Below are 26,448 nucleotides of genomic sequence, written 5' to 3'. Positions count from 1 at the left end.
TCCAATAAATACTTTTTCTCCTGTTTACTGAAGTAGACAGGAATCTGATATTATTCTACATGAAAGGAAAGTCTATAATCTGGGCCCGTAAGGTCAAGATGTCAAGTGGGTTTGGAGAGAGGAGACGATTAAGGAAGGCCACTTACATATACTCAGGTCTGTTTTCTCCATTTGAAGGAGTTTAATTGTTCTCAGATTCTTAGACTAAGTGCACATTTATCGAGTCTGAATTTCTCTGACCAAATAAAATTTCAATGCAATTTCCATGCCGTGGGCATGCTGTATGCATTGCAATTCTGCATATCAGGATTACCACACTTGAGATCATTACAAGATTGAGCCCGGCCAATCGCCAAAACAAAGTGGTGACCTAGTCAACGGCTGACCACATGGGCTTAAAGAAAAGCCAAGCAGAACCAACAGGAACCTATTTCTTTGATGTCCTCCTGATGTCCTATGTTCCTAGGCTCACATGGTCTATACTATAGCATCACTGTGGGATGTGTAGGTCTTTGGTCCAACTAAACAATAACCTTGAATCACCTGAGAAGACACATACACCATCTTTCTTCCTTGATAAAGCAATAAACCAAAAGATAATGTATTTACATTATCTAATTGGCGTCAGAGTGGAGTAACTATGGCCCACTAAAGGGAATGCTTCCACCGCTCTAGTTATACAGATTAATGTCCACTTAGTAGTAAACGGCTGTTAACACTACACACCAAAATCAAACAACAAATAAGGCCTGATAGTTTATTTGTGAAATAACTAAGTAATTAAGTTCAGTTGGGTCTCTATATTGGCATACTCCATAAATGTTGGTCGTTAAGGGTAATTTTGAAGACTCTTAATTGAAGAGGTCATACCGGGTCAGACTGGCCCACCAGACTACCAAAGAATCCTCCGGTGGGCCCAGACTAGCGGATGACAACTCCATTTGGAGCCAAGTTATTGCCACTAGGGTCTATTTCTTATAGGTGATTCACAAATAACCTATTAGGACATATCGTCAATAAGGTATATGTGTACCATGATAACAACAAGTGGATGTGCACGTATTCTGTAGAGGTGGTGGGTGGGCCCATAGAATCATTCCCTGTGGTGGGCCCAAGTGACTCCAGTTCGACGCTAATCTTATCCCTCACTATTTTAATCCAAGGGATATCATAGTGTTAGAAAAACATGGCTGCTTTCTTCCAAAAATAGTGCCACACCTGTCCACAGTTTTGTATGGTATTGCAGCTCAGCTTCAGTCCCTTCAATGGATTTGAGCTGAAATACCAGAGAGACACAAACTGTGGACAGGTGTGTCAGTTTCCGGAAGAAAGTAGTCATGTACAACCCCTTTAAGACCATGAAGTGAACATAGAACATTTTAAAAAAAACAAAACATATTTTGTATTTCCGTACGGACGCTGATGGTTGTCCCCTAGGTTTGTTCTCCATACATGACTATGTGCAGACGGATAGATATCACATTATTATTCTTCTACACAGCTCAGGAAAGACAACAATGTCCTACTTACCTGTACTTGTTGGGAAAAAGGCGCTCACAGTCCTTGCACTCATGAACTTGTTCATTATCAAAGCCCTCCTGCTTGATCTCTTCATTCAGAGACTCGTATATGTGGTTCACTGTGTTGCAAGCGTATTTTTGGTGCCGCCTTAAATCAAGCTTGGATTGGAACAGTTCATCACAATCTTCACAGCGAAATGTGTGTTCTTCTGTAGATGAAAGACACATTGAGAAACCATAACTCAACAGCCAGCAACATCTTCATCCACCACCAGCTCCTCATCTTCTCCAAATCTACTCTACAAGCTCCTTTAAGTTCCACTTGCAACTCCACAACAATGAAATTGCATATTTGGCCAATGGTTGCTATCAAAACCATCACTAAGAGTTTTACAGCTGCGTCCCGCTGCATAAAGTCCCACCATGTGAGAACGAGACATTAGAATTAACACCCAGGTTGTATTGTTCGGCAAAAAGTCTTCAGACAACAATTGCTGATCTTGACCAATGATAAGAAAGCGCTTAGGGAGAGAACATGTTAATAGCATAATATATACAATAAACGATCATCACCAAGGTCAAACAAATAAAAATAAGGGCAGCCGTTAAAAGGTTTACGAGACGGCATCCTGACGGCCATGCCAAGTCAAACAACTGGGTCTCCGATGTAAATATTTCAAAAATACAAGTTTTTGTGTAAGAAAACAAGGAGTTATCCAAGCCTTCCCCCCACCGAGCGATCCAGAGAACAGAAGCGTCTTAAGGTATTTAGCTACTTTGCACTTAAAACATCTTTCTGCAATTAAACTTTCTCTCTTATGCAAACAGCTTAGAGCAAACTTTCTGCATGTAGCAGGGTTCATTAACTCCCAAGGTAGACGGTAATTAAGCTTTTTGGTGTGGATTTATTGACACTGGCAAGCGTGCCACACGGTGCTGGCACAGAGAAGGTTATGATAGTAACATTTCAGCATCTTAGTGCTTTGCACAGCTACCTCCTCTTTAAGTACTGCGTTTGATTCCGGCAGCCTCAGGGTATGGTGTTTTGAGGCACGCTACAAATTATAAATCTAGCGTGTAAACTTATGCAAATAACCGTAAAAAGGTCATCGTCCACAAATAAACAAATCTATTAAATGCAACAAGCAAGTAAATAAACAGGGGCTTATTCATTTTTTTTTCAGTCTGTTTGGCTGACATTGGAAGCAACAGTGTTGGCCAAAAAGATATACCAGGCTACTGTATACGGGGGTGATCACCCAACTTTCCCATTGCCCTGATTGGCAGAGTCAGGGTCTAGTCACACTACATTTGCAGTGTACATTTGGTATATGCCAGCACATATCCATAGGGCCCTATTCACCTCAGATGCCAAAAGAGAGTCCTTATGGAATGTTAGGCCGGTATATAAAGGCATACCCTTTTTTCAGCTGTATGGAATAGTGTGATAGGAAACTTTGGAAACTCTGGGCCACGTATGCCACTTTTTGCCTATACAGTGGCACATGTCGGTGATTTCCATCCGAAGTATTTGTCGGGAAATCCTCCTGATGTATATCTCCGTGTACAATGCGAACGCAGTGTGAATGCAGACTTATGCAGCTATTTAATCTTCTCCTGGACAACTGGAAGATTTGCAATTTTGGAGTCATTTCTATCTAATATCCATCTATCTCATATCTATCCATCTATCTCATATCTATCCATCTATCTATCTATCTCATATCTATCTATCCCATATCTATCTATCCCATATCTATCCCATATCTATCCCATATCTATCCCATATCTATCCCATATCTATCCATCTATCTCAATCTCATATCTATCCATCTATCTCAATCTCATATCTATCAATCTATCTCATATCTATCAATCTATCTCATATCTATCAATCTATCTCATATCTATCCATCTATCTCATATCTATCCCATATCTATCTATCCATCTATCTCATATCTATCCCATATCTATCTATCTATCCCATATCTATCTATCTATCTATCTATCTATCTATCTATCTATCTATCTATCTCTCATATCTATCCATCTATCTCAATCTCATATCTATCCATCTATCTCAATCTCATATCTATCCATCTATCTCAATCTCATATCTATCCATCTATCTATCTATCTATCTATCTATCTCATATCTATCCATCTATCTCAATCTCATATCTATCCATCTATCTCAATCTCATATCTATCCATCTATCTCAATCTCATATCTATCCATCTATCTCAATCTCATATCTATCCATCTATCTCATATCTATCCATCTATCTCATATCTATCTATCTATCTATCTATCCATCTATCTCAATCTCATATCTATCCATCTATCTCAATTTCATATCTATCCATCTATCTCAATCTCATATCTATCCATCTATCTCAATCTCATATCTATCCATCTATCTCAATCTCATATCTATCCATCTATCTATCTATCTATCTATCTATCTCATATCTATCCATCTATCTCAATCTCATATCTATCCATCTATCTCAATCTCATATCTATCCATCTATCTCAATCTCATATCTATCCATCTATCTCAATCTCATATCTATCCATCTATCTCATATCTATCCATCTATCTCATATCTATCTATCTATCTATCTATCTATCTCATATCTATCCATCTATCTCAATCTCATATCTATCCATCTATCTCAATTTCATATCTATCCATCTATCTCAATCTCATATCTATCCATCTATCTCATATCTATCTATCTATCTATCTATCTATCTATCTATCTATCTATCTATCTATCTATCTATCTATCTATCTATCTATCTATCTCATATCTATCCATCTATCTCAATCTCATATCTATCCATCTATCTCAATCTCATATCTATCCATCTATCTCATATCTATTCATCTATCTCATATCTATCTATCTATCTCATATCTATCCATCTATCTCAATTTCATATCTATCCATCTATCTCAATCTCATATCTATCCATCTATCTCATATCTATTCATCTATCTCATATCTATCTATCTATCTATCTATCTCATATCTATCCATCTATCTCAATCTCATATCTATCAATCTATCTCATATCTATCCATCTATCTCATATCTATCCATCTATCTCATATCTATCTATCTATCTATCTCATATCTATCCATCTATCTCAATCTCATATCTATCCATCTATCTCAATCTCATATCTATCCATCTATCTCATATCTATCCATCTATCTCATATCTATCTATCTATCTATCTATCTATCTATCTATCTCATATCTATCCATCTATCTCAATCTCATATCTATCCATCTATCTCAATCTCATATCTATCCATCTATCTCAATCTCATATCTATCCATCTATCTCAATCTCATATCTATCCATCTATCTCATATCTATCCATCTATCTCATATCTATCTATCTATCTATCTATCTATCTATCTATCTATCTATCTCATATCTATCCATCTATCTCAATCTCATATCTATCCATCTATCTCAATCTCATATCTATCCATCTATCTCATATCTATTCATCTATCTCATATCTATCTATCTATCTATCTATCTCATATCTATCCATCTATCTCAATCTCATATCTATCCATCTATCTCAATCTCATATCTATCCATCTATCTCATATCTATTCATCTATCTCATATCTATCTATCTATCTCATATCTATCTATCTATCTCATATCTATCCATCTATCTCAATCTCATATCTATCCATCTATCTCAATCTCATATCTATCAATCTATCTCATATCTATCCATCTATCTCATATCTATCCCATATCTATCTATCCATCTATCTCATATCTATCCCATATCTACTCATATCTATCTATCTCATATCTATCCATCTATCTCATATCTATCCATCTATCTCATATCTATCCCATATCTATCTATCTATCTATCTCATATCTATCCCATATCTATATCTATCTCTCATATCTATCCATCGATCTCATATCTATCCCATATCTATCTATCTATCCATCTATCTCATATCTATCTATCTATCCCATATCTATCTCATATCTATCCCATATCTATCTATCTATCCATCTATCTCATATCTATCTATCCATCTATCTCATATCTATCCCATATCTATCTATCTATCCCATATCTATCTATCTATCTCTCTCATATCTATCTATCTATCTATCTGCAGTTTCACTATATTTTTGAAGAATTAAAATTCATCTCCCAAATTATTAAGTTAGTTACAAAGGACAATAAGGAAATAGACATCGGCAATTCCTTCTGTCTGCCCGTTATTACTTCCCTACAGGATGTCCAGTAAAATGAACAATAATGGGAATCCTGACCCTTAGGTGATCACTTGAGTTAATTTAAGAAGCTGGGAAACGAACTGGTTCTATTGTGCACTTAATAACTATTCATAATCTCCTCTAGACCAACAAGAGGCAAGACTTTACTTCTCATAACTATGCCTGTGCTGTATTAATTCTGCGCCATTAGTGCTCAGTCTGAGAAGAGTTGAAAAGCGTAATTAATAATTTAAAAAAATACTTTTTTAAAATAATTTTAAAAATATCTAAAAAAGAAAAAGTTTATTATTAAGCAATATATAAGCAGTGGGAACTATTACCATATTTTTTTAATGTAGGTGGGAGGTCAGCAGTCAGCTAAATGTCTTTGGTAAGCATTGCAGTCCGCAATCCTCCAGTGTTGAGTTGTACTAGATGTAGCGCTCTATTTAGCTATTAGGGTATGTTTACACGGGCTATTTTCGTAAACGACTCAAAAACCGGCTAAAAATTTGGGGGTTGAACGCCTACAAACATCTGCCCATTGATTTGCCATGGGGTGTTTTTTTAGGCGACCATTTAAAAAACTACTGCATAAAAAAAAACGCCTCGTAAAAAGAAGTGCATGTCACTTCTTGAGCCGTATGTCATTGACTCAATAGAAAAACAGCTCCAAAAACAGTCACAAAAAACACAAGTTGCTTAAAAAACAGCTGAAAATCAGAGGCCGTTTTCCCTTGAAAACCGCTCCGTATTGCCAGACGTTTTTTGTTAGGCGTGTGAACATAGCCTTAGGGGCGAGGGGGCATTGGTTAAAAATACCCCCAAAAGGGGATCGATGACCATTTCAGCCTCATTGTATATGACAAGTCAACTACATATGCCACAGCAACAGGGCAACCCGGTTCAGCTTGACAAGTTGGCAAAGCTCACGAGAATGCAAAACCGCTACGACTGGCTGCAAAAGTTGTGCCATGGTGGCGTTGAACTTGCTAAATGTTATGTCCAAAGGCTAGCTGGTGTATGCCACATTGCAAGTCTTTCCAGAAAAAGTGAACACAGAGTGGAGTGAGGAGACTTCGGGCTCATGCCCTTCGGCCAGCAATTTGCAGTCCCTCTCTTCAGCCATAGAGAGAGATTGATCCCCATCTTCAGCTATCATGGGGCAAATTATTATTTTAGCTGCAGCCTTCAGAATTAGTTGAATTTATATTGGAGAGAAGGAAAAAAAGACGCTGCCAGGTGTTGGAGGATCCTCCGTTATTAATCTAATGCGTATGAAAAGCTTAAAAGAATGGGAACCTTTATGAACACACATTTATTTGTCTGGTAAAATAGTCATGTCACTGTGAGTGCAATGACATCACTAGTTTCAGGCCAATACTTTTTCAGTTTAGCCCTCCAATGAAATAAAATCTTGGGGACTTGTATAAAATCCTGTCTTTGGGGGTAAAGACTTAAGAGTCTTTAGCCTCAGAAATCCAGCCTTCTGCCTTACAAGACCAAACCATAGTCAGGAGAACAACTGGTGTAACACATAGAACTTTCTGATACACTTCGGTAGTAAACTATCCGACTAGGTTCCAGTAGACGTATCAACTAATTGTACAGATTTCCTTAAATAGGTCTAAAGATTAGGATGATGTAGGGGAGAACTTCTCAAATTCCTTATGCCTGGGTTTCATGCAGTTCCAAATCATGGATGGTACCTAATCCCCATTTAGTTATTCTTTGAAGCACAAAGAAAACTCCAGACAAGAAGAAATAGGTTAGTCCTTAAATATTTGACATATAAAAAAAAATGATCTGCCAGTGTTCTGTCTTGTTTATAAAATCTGTGGTTGCAACAAGCGTCTATCTAAAGTTCCATCAGTAACACTCGGGACAATGGTGGAATGTTAGTGAAAAATAAATCAGTTCCTAATAGCTTTCAGAAGAACCAAGGGGAAGGCAATTATATGGCATCGACATGCTAATCTACCAGAATAAAGTCTCAAAGGAGTTCAAGAACCCTACTCAAAATTCCAACAGAGATAAGGGGTCTAGTGCATTTGGCTAGGGTTGGCATAAAAGATTTTTACGATAATTATCTTCATGCAGAACATTTTTGCGTTTGTTTTCATGTGTAATTCACGGTTAACAGGAAGAAAAATACATTTGTCTGAAGAAAAGGGTATGTTGAATATTGAATTATTTTCTCCCTGGCACAATATAGTTTAAAAAAAAAAAAAATTATCTGGAAATAGAAATTTGTATTTTTTTCTTGAACAGAGGAGGGGGTAGATCGAAATTTTGACTATTTATTTTGTATGGTATACATTTTTATTTCTTTTGTTTGCATATTACAGATGTAAAAAAAATTAATAAGGCTTGGTTCACATCTGCATTCCCGTTTTTCAGTTTCGTCGTATGAATAGAATGAAAAAACAGAAGTGCTGGAATCATTGCATGACGGAGAGACACCTACGATGCCCGACAGAACCCATTGACTCTAATGGGTTCTGCCAGGTCTCCATGAGGGTGTATGTCGTTTTACTTAAAAAAAAAAAAAAAAAAAAAAAAAAAAAGCACAGAATGCTGCATATTTCTTCCAGGATTTTTGACTGGATCTGCGAAAGAGACTCTAATGAAGCCTACAAAACAGATGTGAACTAAGACTAAGCCATCATGCGCTAGAAAGTTTTCATTTTGCAGACCGCAAAACACAGACCCTAGTGGCTTCGTTGTGATGATGTTTTTTTTTGCAGACCCACATACTGGAATTGGTGAGACGGACCAAAAAAAATACTGACAAGAATAGGAGCTGTTCTATAATTTGTGAAATTGGACACATGGATCCGCAAAAAAAACAAAAAAAAAAAACAAAACAAAAACATGGATATGTGCATGGTCCCATAGGAATGAATAGTTCAGTTTGCTATTCACAAAAAAAAAAGTTAAAAACCCCAGATAGGACACTGAAGAAAACAATGGTCGTGTACATGAGCCCTATGTCCTACTTTTATTTGATGTGATACATTAGAGTGCAGTGCTATAAACATATTGTAAATATTTAACCAATTAATAAATCCATTAAATCTTTTTAAAAACAAAACATGATGACATTATTATTTTGCAACTAATCAAGCAATGAATGACTTGTAATTTATTGAGAAAGGTTGAACGTGATGGACCTATGTCTTTTTTCAACCTATGTAACGATGTAACTTAGGGCCTGTTCACTTGAGCTCTCGGGTTCCGTTCAACCTTTCCGTCAGAGGAACCGATGAACGGAAACCCCAGCGGAAACAGATCGCTTCCGTTTGCAGTACCATTGATTTCAACGGTAATAATTCAGTTTGTGTGTTTCATATTGTTTCCTTTCCGCAAACTTTCAGTTTTTTTCACTGAAACAATGGCGCAGTCAACTACGCTATTATTTCCGTAAAAAAAAAGAAGGAAAGTTTACATAATGGAAACAAACTGAAACACACTGAAACATTACTATTTAAATCAATGGTACTGCAAACGGAAGCGATAGTTTTCGTTTGGCTTTCTGTTCATCGGTTCCTCTGACGGAAAGGTTGAACGGAACCCGAATGCTGATGTGAACAGTTCCTTATGTATTTAACCATTTAAAAAAAACAAAAACAACTTCCCTGCCCTTGGCATAACACAGTGTAATATTTTTTATTTGCCCTGAGTGTTCCTTTGAGGAGGAGTTCACGAAGAAGGGACTTAAAGCACTCCAAGAAAACGTAAACACTATTATGCCTAGTGCAGGACCTGAAGTTCAAGACGTCTATCTTTAGTGCTCTTTGAATCTCTTCAGGCCTTGCACTGGGCATAACAGAGTATTAGTTTTCCCTGGAGTGTTCCTTTAAGGTAGTTTAAGCCTTTCTTGTAAGCCATCACCTCGAGTCTATACGTAGTAGAGACATACAGTCTTCTCTGGGCCTTTACTGGATCCAGTGATCTCTTCGGACCAGGTCAGACAGCTTGCACATCACCTTCAGGAAATCTGCTTTACCATATTTTTTTTTTATTTTTTTTAAATTAAAAAGTGGATTACATCTTGGCACAAAAAAGGGGGGCAACATTCTCAAACAAGTCCCCATGGAATGATTCCTCTCCATCGTTTCGAGATTCCAACCTCCTCGAAGACTTGAGAGAACGGATCTCCAAACGATGGAGAGGCATCATTCCATGAGGACTTGTTTGTGAATGTTGCCCCCTTTTTTTGTGCCAAGATGTAATCCACTTTAATCCATTTTTTCATTTTGAGCAAAACTGGGAAATAAATTTGGGTTTCATCACTATAACCTATAGACATAGAAGCATCGGTCTTCTTAAATCTTACTATGTCCATTCACCACACCTTTTGGACATTGGATTTTTGTAGTTGCATTTAATATTAAAATCGATTAGTTTGGTTGCCCTTTAGTTTTGCACTGTGAACCACACATGACCCCTCTAGGCTATTGGCAAAGGGTGACCTCAAGTAATTGGTCGAAATATTAGGAGTACTTTCTATTTCTCATATTTTATTTATCATTAACTGTGACCTTTTTCTTAACTTCAGTGAAGCGATCAATAATGAACACGAAGGAAAAGCGGTCTTTTAGTTTTCACCTGACTTTTCATATTAAAACCACTCTCCTCCGTGATAGAATAATCTACATCTGCTAATAGCTGGCTGGTGAAATCAAGAGATCAATGGATCACTGAAAAAGTGGTGTATTAATTGTAAACAGGGCCAGATTGTAGCATAGGCAAAAGGGGCAAATGACCCAGAGTCTCTACTACCTAGTTGTAAACATGCATTGTCCATTCACAGCTTGTTCCTTGGTGTGTCATCTTCAACCTTTGTCATGAGCCCAGCTATTGTATTATTTAGGCACTGTGAGCACTGTATAGCATTTTTATTTGGGCACTTTTGTATTTTCTGTATAGCACTATTATGTAGGCACTGTATAGCATTGTTAGGTCTCATGCACACAACTGTATTTTTGTGGATAAATTGCAGACCCAGTCCTTTCTATGGCCCCATGCACACGATCATGATTTACATGGATCTGTGCAGCGGCCACAAAAACTCAGGACAAGTCATTTTACAGTCCTCAATTGTGAACTGTTGTGGATCCGTGAGTCCGGATGAGACATGAATGCACAACAAGGTTTCTTTGCGGTCCGATGGACCGCTAAAGGCACGTGGATTTGCGGACCGAAAAACCAATGCGGTCCGTGTACATGAGGCCTTATTTGGGCAGTATATGGCACCGTTATGTGTTTACTGTATAGCACTAGTGTGAAGGCACTGTATAGCATTATTATTTGGGCAGTATATGGCACTGTTATGTGTTTACTGTATAGCACTAGTATGAAGGCACTGTATAGCATTATTATTTGGGCAGTATATGGCACTGTTATGTGTTTACTGTATAGCACTAGTATGAAGGCACTGTATAGCATTATTATTTGGGCAGTATATGGCACGGTCATGTGTTTACTGTATAGCACTAGTATGAAGGCACTGTATAGCATTATTATTTGGGCAGTATATGGCACTGTTATGTGTTTACTGTATAGCACTAGTATGAAGGCACTGTATAGCATTATTATTTGGGCAGTATATGGCACGGTCATGTGTTTACTGTATAGCACTAGTATGAAGGCACTGTATAGCATTATTATTTGGGCAGTATATGGCACTGTTATGTGTTTACTGTATAGCACTAGTATGAAGGCACTGTATAGCATTATTATTTGGGCAGTATATGGCACGGTCATGTGTTTACTGTATAGCACTAGTATGAAGGCACTGTATAGCATTATTATTTGGGCAGTATATGGCACTGTTATGTGTTTACTGTATAGCACTAGTATGAAGGCACTGTATAGCATTATTATTTGGGCAGTATATGGCACTGTTATGTGTTTACTGTATAGCACTAGTATGAAGGCACTGTATAGCATTATTATTTGGGCAGTATATGGCACTGTTATGTGTTTACTGTATAGCACTAGTATGAAGGCACTGTATAGCATTATTATTTGGGCAGTATATGGCACTGTTATGTGTTTACTGTATAGCACTAGTATGAAGGCACTGTATAGTATTATTATTTGGGCACTATATCGCATGGTTGCGTTTACTGTATAGCACTAGTATGAAGGCACTGTATAGCATTATTATTTGGGCACTATATCGCATGGTTGTGTTTACTGTATAGCACTTGAAGAAAGGAACTGCAGCACTCAAGATAATCCAAATAAGTGTATTTGATTTATTCACCAAGCATAAAAACACTTGCAACGTTTCAACATATAGATGGGTCTTTATGCTTGATAAAGACCCATCTATGGGTTGAAACGTTGCATGTGTTTTTATGCTGCATATGGATTGTCTCCCTTGGACCTGGGATTCTTTGCTGCGTGCACCACCACATGTTTGGGGAGTTATCCTTTCCCACGGAAGAATTTTTTGTGGCTGTGCTGCGGTTTTCCTGAATATATACTGTATAGCACTATTATGTAGGCACTGTATAGCATTATTAGCAGTGCCATGTAGTGCCCAAATAATAATGCTATACAGTGTCTACATAATAGTGCTATACAGTAAACAAATAACAGTGCCATATAGTGCCCAAATGTGTTTACTGTATAGAACTATTATGTAGGCACTGTATAGCATTATTATTTGGGCACTATATGGCACTGTTATGCGTTTACTGTATAGAACTATTATGTAGGCACTGTATGGCAGTTTTATGTGGGCGCTACATTGTTGCATTAGTTAGGGTATGTTCACATGGCTTATTTTCAGCCGTTTTCGGGCCGTAAACTACCGAAAAATCGGAAGCAGAACGCCTCCAGACATCTGCCCGTTAATTTTAAAAACGGCAGCATAAAAAAACGCCCGTGAAAAAGAAGTGCATGTCACTTCTTGAGCCGTTTTTCATTGACTCTATGGAAAAACAGCACCAAAAACGGCCGTGAAAAACAGGAGTTTCTTAAAAAACAACTAAAAATCAGGAGCCGTTTTCCCTTGAAAACAGCTCAGTATTTTCAGACGTGTTTTGTCAACCGTGTGAACACACCCTTAGGTACCATTTGGGGTTATAAGTTGGACAATATAGGATAGATTTGGAGTGGGCCTTCATACAATTTTTGCTCAGGGTCTCTACTGATCATATGAAATCAGAATGTCCTATGTGGCAATAAATGTCTTTGCCTCCATCTCTAATTCTTACTGGTGTATCCTTTCTTTTGTTTGCTGGGTGAAGAACACCGTTCATCAATGAGAGCTTACTAGGAGGATTAAACAGGTCTCCTTCTGAAGTATTGTTGGCATTCTTGTCCTTCAATTCTTTCAAGACCGAGACCATTGTGCAAGTCTCAACGAAAACAAGGGACATGGAGATCAGGTATTTATGGAAGTAGTGTGGTCCACCAACACAACAAAAAAACATGTAGTACTAGTAATAATCTCAGGTTATTCGGCAGAACTCTGTGTCGATGTGCACGTCAATAATCTGTGTGTACGATATACATTATTTAAGAAGTCATTCCAAATTGTTACATGTAGCCCGTTTATTATCCACAGTCAATCATGATCTGCAATTTGTCCCAAAAATATTATATGCGCCTGCTAAATAAGTTTAAAAACGAAATACAAGGTCAAATCAAATTAGTGATCAGCTTCAAGGTCATCTTATTATTGCCCATTTAAGGAACCTGACTGTATCAAAGCCTAATGGTGTGGTAGATACAAATTATCCTGAGCACTAGGTGGCGCTCTAGCATTAGCTCATCATATGACAAGTACCTGCACAGTTTTATATGTCCGTTTAGTCACTGCCAAACTCTTGATCTACATAAATCTGTATTAGACAATAACTGTAGTGATCAGAAACAAGAATAGAAGCTTCTTGTAGAAATGGAGTAGTGAATACTGTAAATGGAAAAAGCCAAGGCAACAATCGTCAAACCTCAATATTTGCTCCATTCATTGGTCAGGGGCTTGTATATGTTGCTGTTACTCACATTCAGTCATATCCTATAATTACTCAGAAATCATCATAAAATGTATCCCAAATGGGTAAAGTAAAATTTCGATTGAATTACCAGTAAACAAATCTATCACTAAGAGAGTGTGACTCTCCCGATGTCTATATTTTATGCCATCATTGCTTACATACAATGTATTGGATGTTTTTTTTGGTGCATGTACAAATATTTCAATGAAAAACTTAACAAAAAAAATTAAACACACTTTGTTAAATTTAAATTTCATTTTTGCAAACCCAACAGAGCTCTGTGTGCACCCAGAAGTAATAGAACAGGCAAACAATGAAACATTTCTCACAGTCCCAATAGGGATGCAATAAATCTGCAACATATTTACAAAAACGTCATTTGTGCGACTTCAACTGTGAGAATCTTATACGTCTGGCCCGTCATACATGTGCTCCCCTATATCGGAATAAATAGCTAGAGTACGAAAACGTTCATGGCAATACCGCACTTGATTAGCCATGACCCGTTTTAGAAAAAAATAAAGGAAAAATGTTGCAGCTGTGGATATTGGAGGAAAAATATAATGTGAATATTAAAATTTTTGAGAATTTTTTTTTTCTTTTTTTTTGGGGTTCAACTCAAATCAATCCATGCACTTCTTTATTGGCAAGCAGAAAAACAGAATAGATCAGATAAAAAAAACGTTACCAACAGGGAATATTGGGCACTAGATTCACCATTTAATGACATACAAGGTAGATTTATTGCTTTACATGAATCCTATTTTATAACGATTGGCCTTAATCTTCACAGACTTCTCATTACTGTAATTGAACGCTATCTTACATTCGCGGCTCTGGTATACAGTGCAGGTCTGTTTTTACCTTGGATCTTAGATACAGAAGTGTCCAGGATAGTCTAGTAACCACATAATATAAAAATATACACATTATTTATCAAATATTTTTAAATATGCGATGACTTGATTCAGACTGATATCTTGTTTCCTTGGTTTACCGTCTCTATGGGTGGTAGGATGCGCTAATACCAGAGGCTTACCTTCAAGATTTGGGGGCATGCTTCCAAGGGAAAAATTCCCTTCCTTCATATAAACCAACAGTTCTTCTCCAGGCTCAATGTCTTTAATGACTTTATAAAAAAGCTGCAGTAAAAACATACAAAGAAAGGGAGAGTCAGTAGGTGCACAAAATGATCACAAAACAACCCTTAGAAACTATTCATATATTTCATTTTATTTTCTTAAATGGCATTGCTTGCATATACATAGTCATTGGTTTTGTACCAGTGGCCAAAAAAGAACATAAAAAAATAAAAATAAAATATTGGATACATTATATTCTAGAATTCTTGAACGTATTATGTGCCCACGCTCTCAACATGTTTATAAACTACCAGACATAAAGCGTAGAAAATACCAATTGCATGCTGGACCGGCAGGTCCTTTTCGCATGGGTTAAAGCAATATGTATAGCTTAAAATTGAGTGTTGAAATTTTTAATGGTTGGGTATACAAGTCAGAGAGATGTGTAGTGAGAAGGAATTCTGGCAAAGCTCGGCTTTGGGCGATATTCCAGTTATGGTGTTAACATAAAAAAATAAAAATCCCCACAGCACACCCACTGGATCTTACAGAGCGCAAGCGGATCTTTTACATTCAATGTGGGAATGGGGGTCACCAAATGACTTCAGTAATTTCTGTAAATAAATTGTGTTTAAATGTGACAGGGCTGCAATGTATCTGCAGGAAGATAGAGTGGAGGGAAAACAAACAGCATTTTGGCAATGGCACAATCTTCCGAAGTACATTACAGATCACATGTAAGTGGTGCTATATGTTTTCCAATGGAATCTTTAGTGGTTTAGTGCATTTGCTCAGTGGCTTAAACTGTGGCAAATCAACTGAGACCGAGATGAGGCTTATAAAACCACCACAAGACTTTTTTTTTTTTTTTCTCTAAGTTATGACAAAAAGCAAAATAAATGACATAAAAGAAAAAAAAAGAAAAAAAGAAAAAGGCTTCTAAAACTATAATATTTATCATAGCTGTAAGAGAAAAAACAAATTAATCACACGTAGACAGCAAGACATACTATTGGTCTACACTTGTACACATTCCTTTATATATTTTATTTTTTGTATTTTGTACAGCAATTGCTTCTGCTGCATAATTAACACTTTTAACATTAAAATTTTAAAGTTTGACATTTTTTTGTAATTTTTTTTGACATGGATATGGATATGGCGATGAAAGTAGCAAAGACTGATATTTTTCTATATGGTGGAATATTTATTGGCCTTGCCAACGCTGGATTTGCTGTATTTCATGTCTTAGTAGAATAATAAACTGAAGTAATTAACACCTCTCACACCTGCTCCGATCATTTGTTAAAGTAACATTTTAAGACTATTTTCTGTAAAAAAAAAAAATAAGAAAAAAAATCCAGTAACTGTAAACTGTCAACAACACCAGGTTATCTGAAGGGTTAATTAAGATCCTCGTAACGCCGTGAATTTCATCTGTTTCATAGATCTTTCAACCTAATACTCGAAAATGCTGCATAATATCCCAACCAGGTGTGAAATTATAACCAAAGCACAGACTGCGCTGCAAACCATATGCGCGGCGTCTAAACTACTGTACTCGAAGAGCAATGGCAGTGGGCACATTGTTAACCCTTTGAGTACTGGCCATGAATTGATAAGTAGCGAATGAAAAGCCAATAAACAAAATCCTCAAGACAAAAAAAAGAAATAAAAAAGAAAAATCTCTGATTTTATAGCCAACAACTAAATATTTCCCTTTTCTCCCTTCTCTTTAAAACTGAAACAGTATATTGAATGGATAGTTCGTATGACCCTTGGGTTCCAGCCATAATGTTCAACATCTAAAAAGTTTAGTATCCATTTGTTTGACTTGACCACAATCAAAAAACACGTGCTTAGAAAACTTTATATGGAGAACTCTGGAGTTTGTAAAAGTAACAAGCTTATTCTAGGTCACAAATAAAAAAAGGAAGACAAATAAAGTTTGGTGAAAATTGGAAGATATTTTTTTAATAGCTATATGGGCCTTCTTTAAAAAAAATCCTGAGCGTTTTGGCTAATATAGAAAAGTGCATTAATAGTTTATGGAGGGGGATCATGTGTAAGTCTGGGGTTTCTCAAGCTGTGTAATGTGTCCCCCCAGGGGGATTTTAGTCAGACTCAAGGGGCTACTTCAGTCTGATAAATTTTACTCAAAATAGCAGTTTACTCTATTAGCCAAGAAAAGATTTTTCACTAAAAACCATTTACGAATCATTTACGGATGTTAGTTCATACTTAAGGTATATTTGTAGCGGTGAAGTATATTTTAGGGACATTTCCAGGTACATGGTCATTTTATATAACTAAATAACTAACAATAGATACAATAGAAAACACAAAAATCACAATTAAATGAAAAGAAAATCGTAAGAAATAATGAAGCCACTAAGAAACATTCAGAATAATATTAATCGCTGGATATCCCTTCCTTCGCCTGAGCATTAGGCATTTTACATACACTCAGCAGATTGTTAAGCCTCCATACAGTGCTGGACCTCATAGGATGATGAACATCGGAAGGGTCTTTCTTAAGGTACAATTATCCCAAAAACGTATATTACATTTACGGATATTCACATTATAAACTATCTTTCAGTGTTTGAAAAATGTAACAAAAAATTAAATCATTCAATTTTGCAGGTGATATTTTGCAGCGCCTATTTTTTTTTTCTTGCAAAGAACTTATTGACTTCTTTTCAGAATGTATTTTATATCAGTCATGGGTATACAAAAAAAAAAAAAAAAAAAACCCTGTGCACAGATGCATACGAAGAAGAGGCTCTACAGCTACTTAAACCATAGATTTGCTTTGTAATATTCAAATAGGAATGTTTTTAATTTGTAAATTCCACACTAGGAACCAAATTTTTATTTCAGATTTCTCATAAATAAAAAAAAATTTCCCTGAGTTTGGCTTTGTATATTTTAAATTTAAACTCCATGTTCCTATTTTATTTTCGACATTTGCAATCTTTTAATCAAATTCTAAAGCTTCGATATGGAAAGGAAATCAAGAAAAAAAAAAGAAAAAGCCATGACCGGATGTTTTTGTAAAATCATATGAAGATCGTGACTGTAATTTAAATGCCTCCTCAAACATTCAGACAATTGCAATGATGCACATACTTTCTATTATAGTACATTGTCATAAATAAAGGAGTCCTGCTACTTTTATAGATTTTGAGCCACTTGCTGATTAAAATGCTTATATGACCTATTTGAATGGGGTCAAATCATTTTGCTCTCCCCTCTGTTCAGTAGTGGGACATGTTCCTTAAATGTTCCTGCTCCTGTTTAGTGAATGTATAAGACCTCATAGGAACAATAGGTTCATAAATGTAAAAAAAAATTGCAAATATATCTACTGTTCACCTGACCATCTTAAATATTAAGAAATAAGAATCACAATATTTTTTTTATATATTATAAATGTATAAACTAGGAATTAACCCAGGTAAAACTAAAAAAACAAACATTTAAATGACCCAGGTTAAAAAAAATAAAAAATGGAAATACTATTCAAAAATTAAAAATAAAAAAAAGTTGATACAGCATAATAAGAATAATTGTATATAACCAGATTAACTCTTTGCATGACAATGACTCATTTTGCTATGATTTCTTGCTTAAGAACAAGCAACGCATAAAAGAAAATGCAAAGGATAATTATTGAGTACTTTAAATTATACTAGAAATAGTGTGCAGATCACTTTAAGAGTAGGAATATAAAAATCTACCTTGACCGTATAAAAGTGCTCATTTAATATTTGTCAGCAACAAAATAAAAAACAGCAGAAAATAATGGTCCATCCTCATAAAAAAAACCATTAATAAATTCTCCACGCTAAATACAATTCTCAGTGTTTTTGTTTTTTTCTTGAAGAAAAACATGACACTATTCAAAAAGCATGTTATTTATTGAGTGTATTACATGATCCCAATGGCTGTGTCCACTAGGGGGCACTCTCTACTAATGCATGATCCCTAGGTCATGCGAAAAGCTACAACAGACCACTTTCCAGCACGCTCATTTTTAACCATGGCTATTCAACGCAACTTCATTTTTACAAATCTTGGGACAAAAATAATTGAATAACTCGCGGACAAGAAAATAAAGACTAAAATTAAAAAAAAAAAAGTACAATAATAATAAAAGACTATGGGGATGAGGTGTCCTCATGGGCAGGCAACGTGGAAACTGTTTTTGAAAGTCCATGTTGCAACTTTCCCCAAGTTCAAGCAGGGAAAATAAGATAGACAAAAAGGCAATAAAACGTGGAAAAGGGACAAAACAAACACAAAAACACATCTAACCTTTTTCCTTTGTGTAAGGTGCACCAGTTCAGAGACCTGACTAGTGTCAAGGGCTTTCCAGTCAGCTATTATTGCAGAGTCTGCGGAGTTCGTTGCAAACACCATCCTTCATGCATTAGTGACACACACAAGGCACAGTGTGTGTGTGTGTATGTGTGTGTGTGTGTGTATGTGTGTGTGTGTGTGTGCCAGGCCTGAAGATAGTCCCTGAACTATCCTACCCTTTTGCATCATCACTTTATCTCTCTGAGGTGGGGTTTCATTGCAGATTATCCTACTCTCTCAATGGTCTGAGATCCAAGGCTCAGACACTCCCCCTAATCTCATCTCTCCAGAGACCCTGCCTACATTATGTCTGTATCAGAGGCTACAACAAGCTCAAAATCAAGAGAGGAAGGAGAAGGGGTTTTTTTTTCTTCCTTTCAAACACAATCCAAGTTTTCAAACTGTTGATGCATTTTTACATTCTTCTACAAAGGGGAGAGAATTTGTTTAAAGGGACTGTACTGCAACGTCTCGCCTGTAGAGAAAATATATATAGATATTTATATTTATTATTTTAGAGTTAAAAACTATATCTCATATACTAGAAGATCTTTAAAAGATCCTAACGGGACTAAAACATAATAAAAAAATAAGTATATAAAATAATAATAATAATAATAATAATAAATAATTCCTTTATTTTTAGTCTAAATTTTTTTACATATTTACCGGAGTTATATAAAAATACCCCATAAATTTTAAGTAGCTTTTTAGATTTAAAAGTGGAGAAAAATATCAATGTATTTACATTTTTTCAGTAACTGAAATCATTATCACAATATAAAATTGCAGAAAATTGTCTAACACCCTATAGGAAAATCTAGGTTTTAAAAAATTTAGGAACAGCTACATACATAATGCGAATAGAATGTTAAATAGAACAAATGCATACAGACAATAAATGACACATTTTTTATAATTAAAGTGAAATATAATATAATGCTTTATACGGAATATCAGATACAGGTGCCATAATAAAGTCTTCATTTTAGCCACAATATAAAAAGGGGCGACTTGACAAACTCAACTTTTTCCTTTTTTTTTGGTTTACAAGAAAGCTTTGGAATTAAGGATTGATTATTTAGGTCTGGCATCCAAACTATATAAACTGTATACAATCCATGTATATATTTTAAATAACTTTCTCTTGGCTCTCCCCCTGCAAAGTCGAATGTTTGTACAGTTCATTTGAACACATGAAGGCTTAAATGATTTGTAAATAAAAAAAAACATAAAACAGAATAAATAATGAAAAGATAGGATTGGTTAATATAATTTCACGGTTTCTGGGATATGGTAGCTATTATTGTAGGAAACAAAACACATTATTTTATTGGCGTAATATAACTTCATTCAATTCAGTGTAATGATAAAGAGATTGGAAATGGTATTCTGTTATCTAAGGATTTCACGTTTCACCCGTCATCTGTACAAACAAAGGAAGAGCTTTAAACGTTAATTGATTATTTAGGTCTGAAAATGCCCGGTATGTTTGCTCAAGCACTTTCCAGAATCCGCTTTTTTGTAACCCAGTACCACAAGACTAATGCCCAGTTGTGTTTCATTGATTAGGACTTCTTGTGTGAAACCATAAACTCGACTCTGTGTAAATGTCCCACACGGAGATGGTAAAGTTTTTCCAAATTTAGGTAAAAAAAAAATTATAAAACAAAATTGCACCTTATGTCAAAATATATCATTGCAGTTATTTGGGACTAAAAAGACATCAATATTAAAAGTATTTTTAAAAAAATGTAACATGGGTGGAATGAATGAATTTAAATATGAATGATTGAATTATAGCGGGGAAAAAAAATAAACATTCTGATAAAAAGATATCCACAAATCTATATGAAGATGTATAGCCACCTCTATGTGCACATATACAAATTGTCCATTTTTAAGTTGATCCAGAAAAATAATAAAAAAAATCACATGCCGTGTAACAACACCTGTCTTGTTATGCAAAATTAACATATTTAAGTCCAAATTTAACACTTTTCCAATGGAATTACAGACAACTGGGCCCAGCACTGATGACAAAAAGTCAATTCTATCAATTCAATATATATATATATTTTTAAATCATAAATTATCACACTGAATAATAAACTGTTGTAATAATTAAAAAAAGAATGAAGTGAAATAAAGCTATAAAAAGTTGGAAATGAGAGCAAATCGGCACAAAAGTTGGTAAGCGGATGAGGGGCTTGTAGTCTGGGATCCAAATTAATTACACCCACGCGACAACTTTTTTTTAACATTTATTTCCTTTAGCAATAAACCACATAGGAGTCTAGTTTAAATTTTTTTTTTTTTTAACTAATGCACACCGTGAATTTCCATTTCATCATTAGATTATGCTTGAATCTTCATGTTATAATTATTTGGTATTATAATATTTTATTTATAAATTATTTTTGGAAACCCTAGTTTCATTTTTTTAATACTAATTATTATTATTATTATTTTGTATTCATGCATCCCGATAGAACTCACACCCCGGTTAAGCGGAGCATGGATATTGACTTGCTCATAACAAACAGCTCACTTCCTGTCAGCCCAAGTAGCGAGGGGTCCAGACATCTGGGCACAAGACTGGCCCGTTCCTTCATCCCAGCTCTGAACAGAGGGAGGAAGAGGTGTAGGCTGCTCCCAGGGTCCTGATGTACTTTCCTTTGTTTTAATTTCTAAGAACAAAAATATATATTTTCTTCAGGGCTGATGGAGAAAGCTTGTGCATGATGATTTAACAATCACTCGCATTGTGTTTTCCCAGTAATACAAGTGTAAGGTATTTGTATTGTCTGCTAGGCCAAAAGAACCATTGTAGAGAAATGACTTCACAGGGGTAATTGTAAATATGATAATGATCTTGGCGCTCGCACTATCAACTGTTTTATTTACTGCCCATGATGTAAGTTATGTTCCGGTAACTTCCATCTTAACTCCTTTGTTATACAACAGCAACTTTTAATCTAGATCATAACCAGGTCGTCATATTACCTAGATTGTTCTTCTTGCTAGCAGAAAGCTAGAGATGCAGGAACAGCCAGATTAAAAAATATTTATAAAAAAACCATAAAAGTAGCATTAGTGCAAAAACTCACTTCACACAAAAGAAGCCACGCAGTAAAAAAAACTGTAGACTTGATTCACAGACAGTTGCGCGCAGTAATATCTGCTGCTTTCACGAAGGTAGCGCTTTCGGCTCTCCACGCTCCAAACCGCTATGCTACTTCAAGAATTTAATTGGGTCACCAGACGCCCTGGCCGGCGGTATTTCCCAATCTTATTAAAAAAAAGTTCTGGCAAACTCGAGTGAAGTTGCTGCTAATGAGCCATTATTGGTTCAGCCACTAGAGAGCAAAAGTCCAACAACGCGTTTCAAAAACTTGTGGTTTTCTTCATCAGGACATGAATGGAATGGTTTCCTCCTCGGTTTATGTACTAGTTGGTGAACAATTTTTTCCTTTTGTAGAAGCTTGTTGTGGCTGTCCTGATGTGTGAAGGCTTTAAATCTGCGAAATTCAATAAGTCTTGAGCTTGCTGAAGCTTTTTTGCATTGAGATCTGGAAATGCCGCCAGTTGGGACAACCCATGGCCTAATTCAGTTCTTGGAGCAACATAGTCGCTCGGTGTTGATCATGCAAGAGGAGAGTAGAAAGTGTTACGTACCTTAAAGGAAGACACCAACAGCACAACATATAGTGAGTGAGTGGCCACTTACGGTTTGTCACAGACAGTAAGTTATAAACATTTTATGCCATATACCAATTGTTGGAGTAATCCAAACTGGTTAACCCTTTATCAGAATGAAACTGCCCCAAGTCCGGGCTGCTGTTGTGGCTTGCCTAAACCCTGGCGTTTAGCTTTTATTGACTGGTGGAAGTAATGTGCGTCCGATCATTGTAATATCACATGGTCACCAAAAATAACGTTTGGTTTCTCTGCGGTGGCTCATAAAGTGGAATCCGAACGGGCATATGGAAAGGAATTGTTCAGATGGGAAAAAGACAAAACTTATAGGTTCCTATAGGCAATACCACTTTTGTTCTTTTTGTTTACACACTATGCAGTTGGAGCAAAACCATTGCCATGGTAGAATCATGCATGCATTGAATGTATGGAACATACTGTATAAAGTAGAAAAAATAAGAAAATAAAGCATGGTAAAATATGGGCACAGAGGAGTAAAAGCTCTCAGGACCAAATGCAAAATGTGTAAAAGCTCTTCCTATTCTTAGGCCCTCTGTCCCAGGTGTATCTGCCACTTCTGAATATCCTTAGTATGGGTATGCATTTTAGATTAAAACGTTTCATATACTACAGTTGTTTTGTTTTTGTTGCCAGATTAGGGTCAGATACATGTATCACTGCTCCATAGTGACTAATGGATCAACCTGATCCCTGGAGACCAATAGATCAACCTGATCCCTTGAGACCAATAGATCAACCTTAAAGGGGCGGAAAATTACAAGAAATGGAGTCTGACCTTAATATGGACAGTCAAGGTGTGTGACTGTCTATAGAAATAACGGAAACTTATTACAGATGGAGATCCCCTGATGAACCCATATGCGGCTCTACAAAATAATAGCTGGAAACTAATTGGTGGCTATGGCTAACCGTCCTCATTTGCCTTGACAAATATATATGTAAATAAGAACAATGACTTTGTATTATATCTATTTCACACTGAGATCAGTTATAAGCTGAAGAGGAAACTCCTTTCACACAACTAGTGGCAAAACACAAAAAAATGCAGAAAAACTTAACACGTTGGGCTCATGATTACACCCGGGCACGGTGTGAAGTTCATATTGTAAAAGTGAAAGCGCAGGTTAGTGACAAGTGGTTACAAGGGCGAGTGGGTGCTGAATTGGTAAAACTGAGGTCATACACTGTACCTTGTACTGTGGGAACCTTCCTGTTGTGTATGACTTCCTGACAAGTCGAATTGAACTTGATCTAATTTATTTTAGCACAATTCTCTTCTATTTAGACATAGAGGTCAGGACTGAGATCTAGTTGTTTCTTTATACACAGGACTGTAACTATAACAAGGAGGTATCAACTATCCACTGTGTATAAAGCAAAAAAGGTTTTTAAATCATCATAAAAGGGGATTCTTTACAGTAAGAGTAGTGAGACTATAGAATTCCCTTCCACAGGATAATATGACGGTTGATTCATTAAAAGATTTTAACGACACTACGCCTCCCAACATTTCTGACCCTGTTTAAAGGTGTAGTGATCTACTATAAACTATACGTAGAACACTACACCTCCCAACATGACCGGACCACTGGACATGACATAATACAATTCTACTACACAGACAGGTTGTCTAGGAATACACATTGATAGTCTTATCTTAGAATGTGCGATTGGTGTGGGTCCGAGCCCCTGGGACCTTACTCAATCAACAGAACAAAGCGCTGCAGACCCTTCATTGTTTTTCAAGACATAGCGGTGTTCCCATGCATCTGTGCCTGGTACTGCAGCTCAGCCAGGTGTACCGACGTGCCTGGTAAAACATTGAATGTGCAACGGTGCTCCAGCAAGTGCTACTGCCAATTTGTTCTGCAGATCGTGATGGTCCCAAAGGTTGGACCATCACCGATTACACATTGATGACCCATCTTAAAGATAGTTGTATACATGTAAAATTCGCTTCAACCTTTAGCATACTAAACTACCCATTAGCGAGTCATAAAAGAGGCAGCCATTTTGTTATAATGGGCCTCCATCATTGATTGGACGGTGGCATCATCTACAAAAATACTGCATGGAAAATAAGAAGACGACCACCAACTACAAGATGGATGGATGCAACACAAATAACACATGATTGAGAAGCTTGAAGAAACATTACCCAATGGCCTTCTTCTGGATATAGTTCAGGTCTTCATAAAAAGAAAAAAGTCATATTGTAGATTGAAATTGATACAGGTGAACTTATTGATAAGATTGGCTGTGAGATCTGTGTCTGCTGCACAGTCAATATCATTGACCCAACGAAACGTAGCCCAAGAGGTTTGGGAGCAGCTTTTTGCAGACACTGCATTTTTGTCTACACATTAATGATGAATTATTTTATGGATGGTTGGATGAGAATACCACTTTGCCCTTTGAATATCGCACATTTTTCTCTCTCCTCACCACAGTGGAAACAGTCAAGTGAGTGACTCCGAGTTCCTCTTAGACTGGGGTAGCAGCTGTCATAACCACAGGGGCTCGTGTGATGCACTCACAGGGTTATAACACAGCCAGCTCACAGCAAACCCACAGGTAACCCTCTCAGTAAACAAGCTGGAGTTTATATGCGGAGCATGAGCAAACAGTGACATTATAATTACATGATCAAGACAGATAGATAAGACGAAGATCTATTGGAGTATATGAAAGGGAAAGAAAAATATGTATACGGTCAACACCTTGCCAAGGAACTTACTTTTTTTTCGAAAGGGGGGGGGGGGGTGTAAAATGACCAAACGACTGAACATATAATTATAATAAAATTCAATTATTCTCTATACAGACATATCCCACTACACCTCGCAACATGACCAACCACTAGACATGATTAGAATACAATACTATTATACTCCATACATAAAAGACTACACCTCCCAACGTGACATGACCACTGGACAGGACCATAATACAATTCTATTATACAAATCTATTTCTCTATCTCTTTAGTTTATCTTGTATATCTTTTATCCTGACATACATCACACTTTGGTTGCCCGTCTCACACATAACATCTGTTTCAATTCGGAAAAGGCTTGAAGATAAATTTGTCTCTTTCCCAAAGTCTCGCAGCAGCTCCAGGATAATATCCCGACACCCAAGTCACCTTTCAATGATACATAATTGAGTGTGGATGACCTTTCAATCTTGTGTTAAAAATAAGAGGAAATGCTTTTTACCACCCTGGTGATAATTGCAAATAAAAGCAATTTACATTATCCCTATTCATATTAGACCACAGATTGTCATAATCAGCTGCCTACGGGATAAAGTGCATCTCATGACCTTGAAGTTCTTTTTATGGATCTTTCCTTTCATGTGTCCGAAGCTTGTGGTTATCAATCACTATTGTCTGCCTCTCATTACACACAGGGAACTCTTTTGTTTAACCAGCTGGGATGACCTCAGAGCTTCCATAGA

The 26,448-nt window shown here is 36.4% G+C and overlaps 1 protein-coding gene across 5 annotated transcripts in view; it reads right to left on the bottom strand.

The window, feature by feature from the left end:
- PRDM16 (PR/SET domain 16) overlaps nucleotides 1–26,448 on the bottom strand; it is a 500,485-nt gene that overhangs the window by 37,617 nt on the left and 436,420 nt on the right. For 4 of the 5 annotated variants that reach the window (XM_075839396.1, XM_075839400.1, XM_075839395.1 and 1 more), the window contains exons 5-6: nucleotides 14,862–14,964; nucleotides 1,531–1,729 (exon numbers count right to left, since the gene is read on the bottom strand). In XM_075839396.1, the coding sequence (XP_075695511.1) occupies nucleotides 1,531–1,729; nucleotides 14,862–14,964 (302 nt within the window). Of the gene's footprint in view, nucleotides 1–1,530; nucleotides 1,730–14,861; nucleotides 14,965–19,224; nucleotides 19,438–26,448 lie in introns of those variants that run through there. The other variant, XM_075839399.1, reaches the window with a different exon arrangement.

This window comes from Rhinoderma darwinii, chromosome 10, assembly GCF_050947455.1.
Source record: "Rhinoderma darwinii isolate aRhiDar2 chromosome 10, aRhiDar2.hap1, whole genome shotgun sequence".
Taxonomy (NCBI): domain Eukaryota; kingdom Metazoa; phylum Chordata; class Amphibia; order Anura; family Rhinodermatidae; genus Rhinoderma; species Rhinoderma darwinii.
Note: the sequence above shows the minus strand (reverse complement) of the source record. Positions and strands in the feature narration are given on the sequence as shown.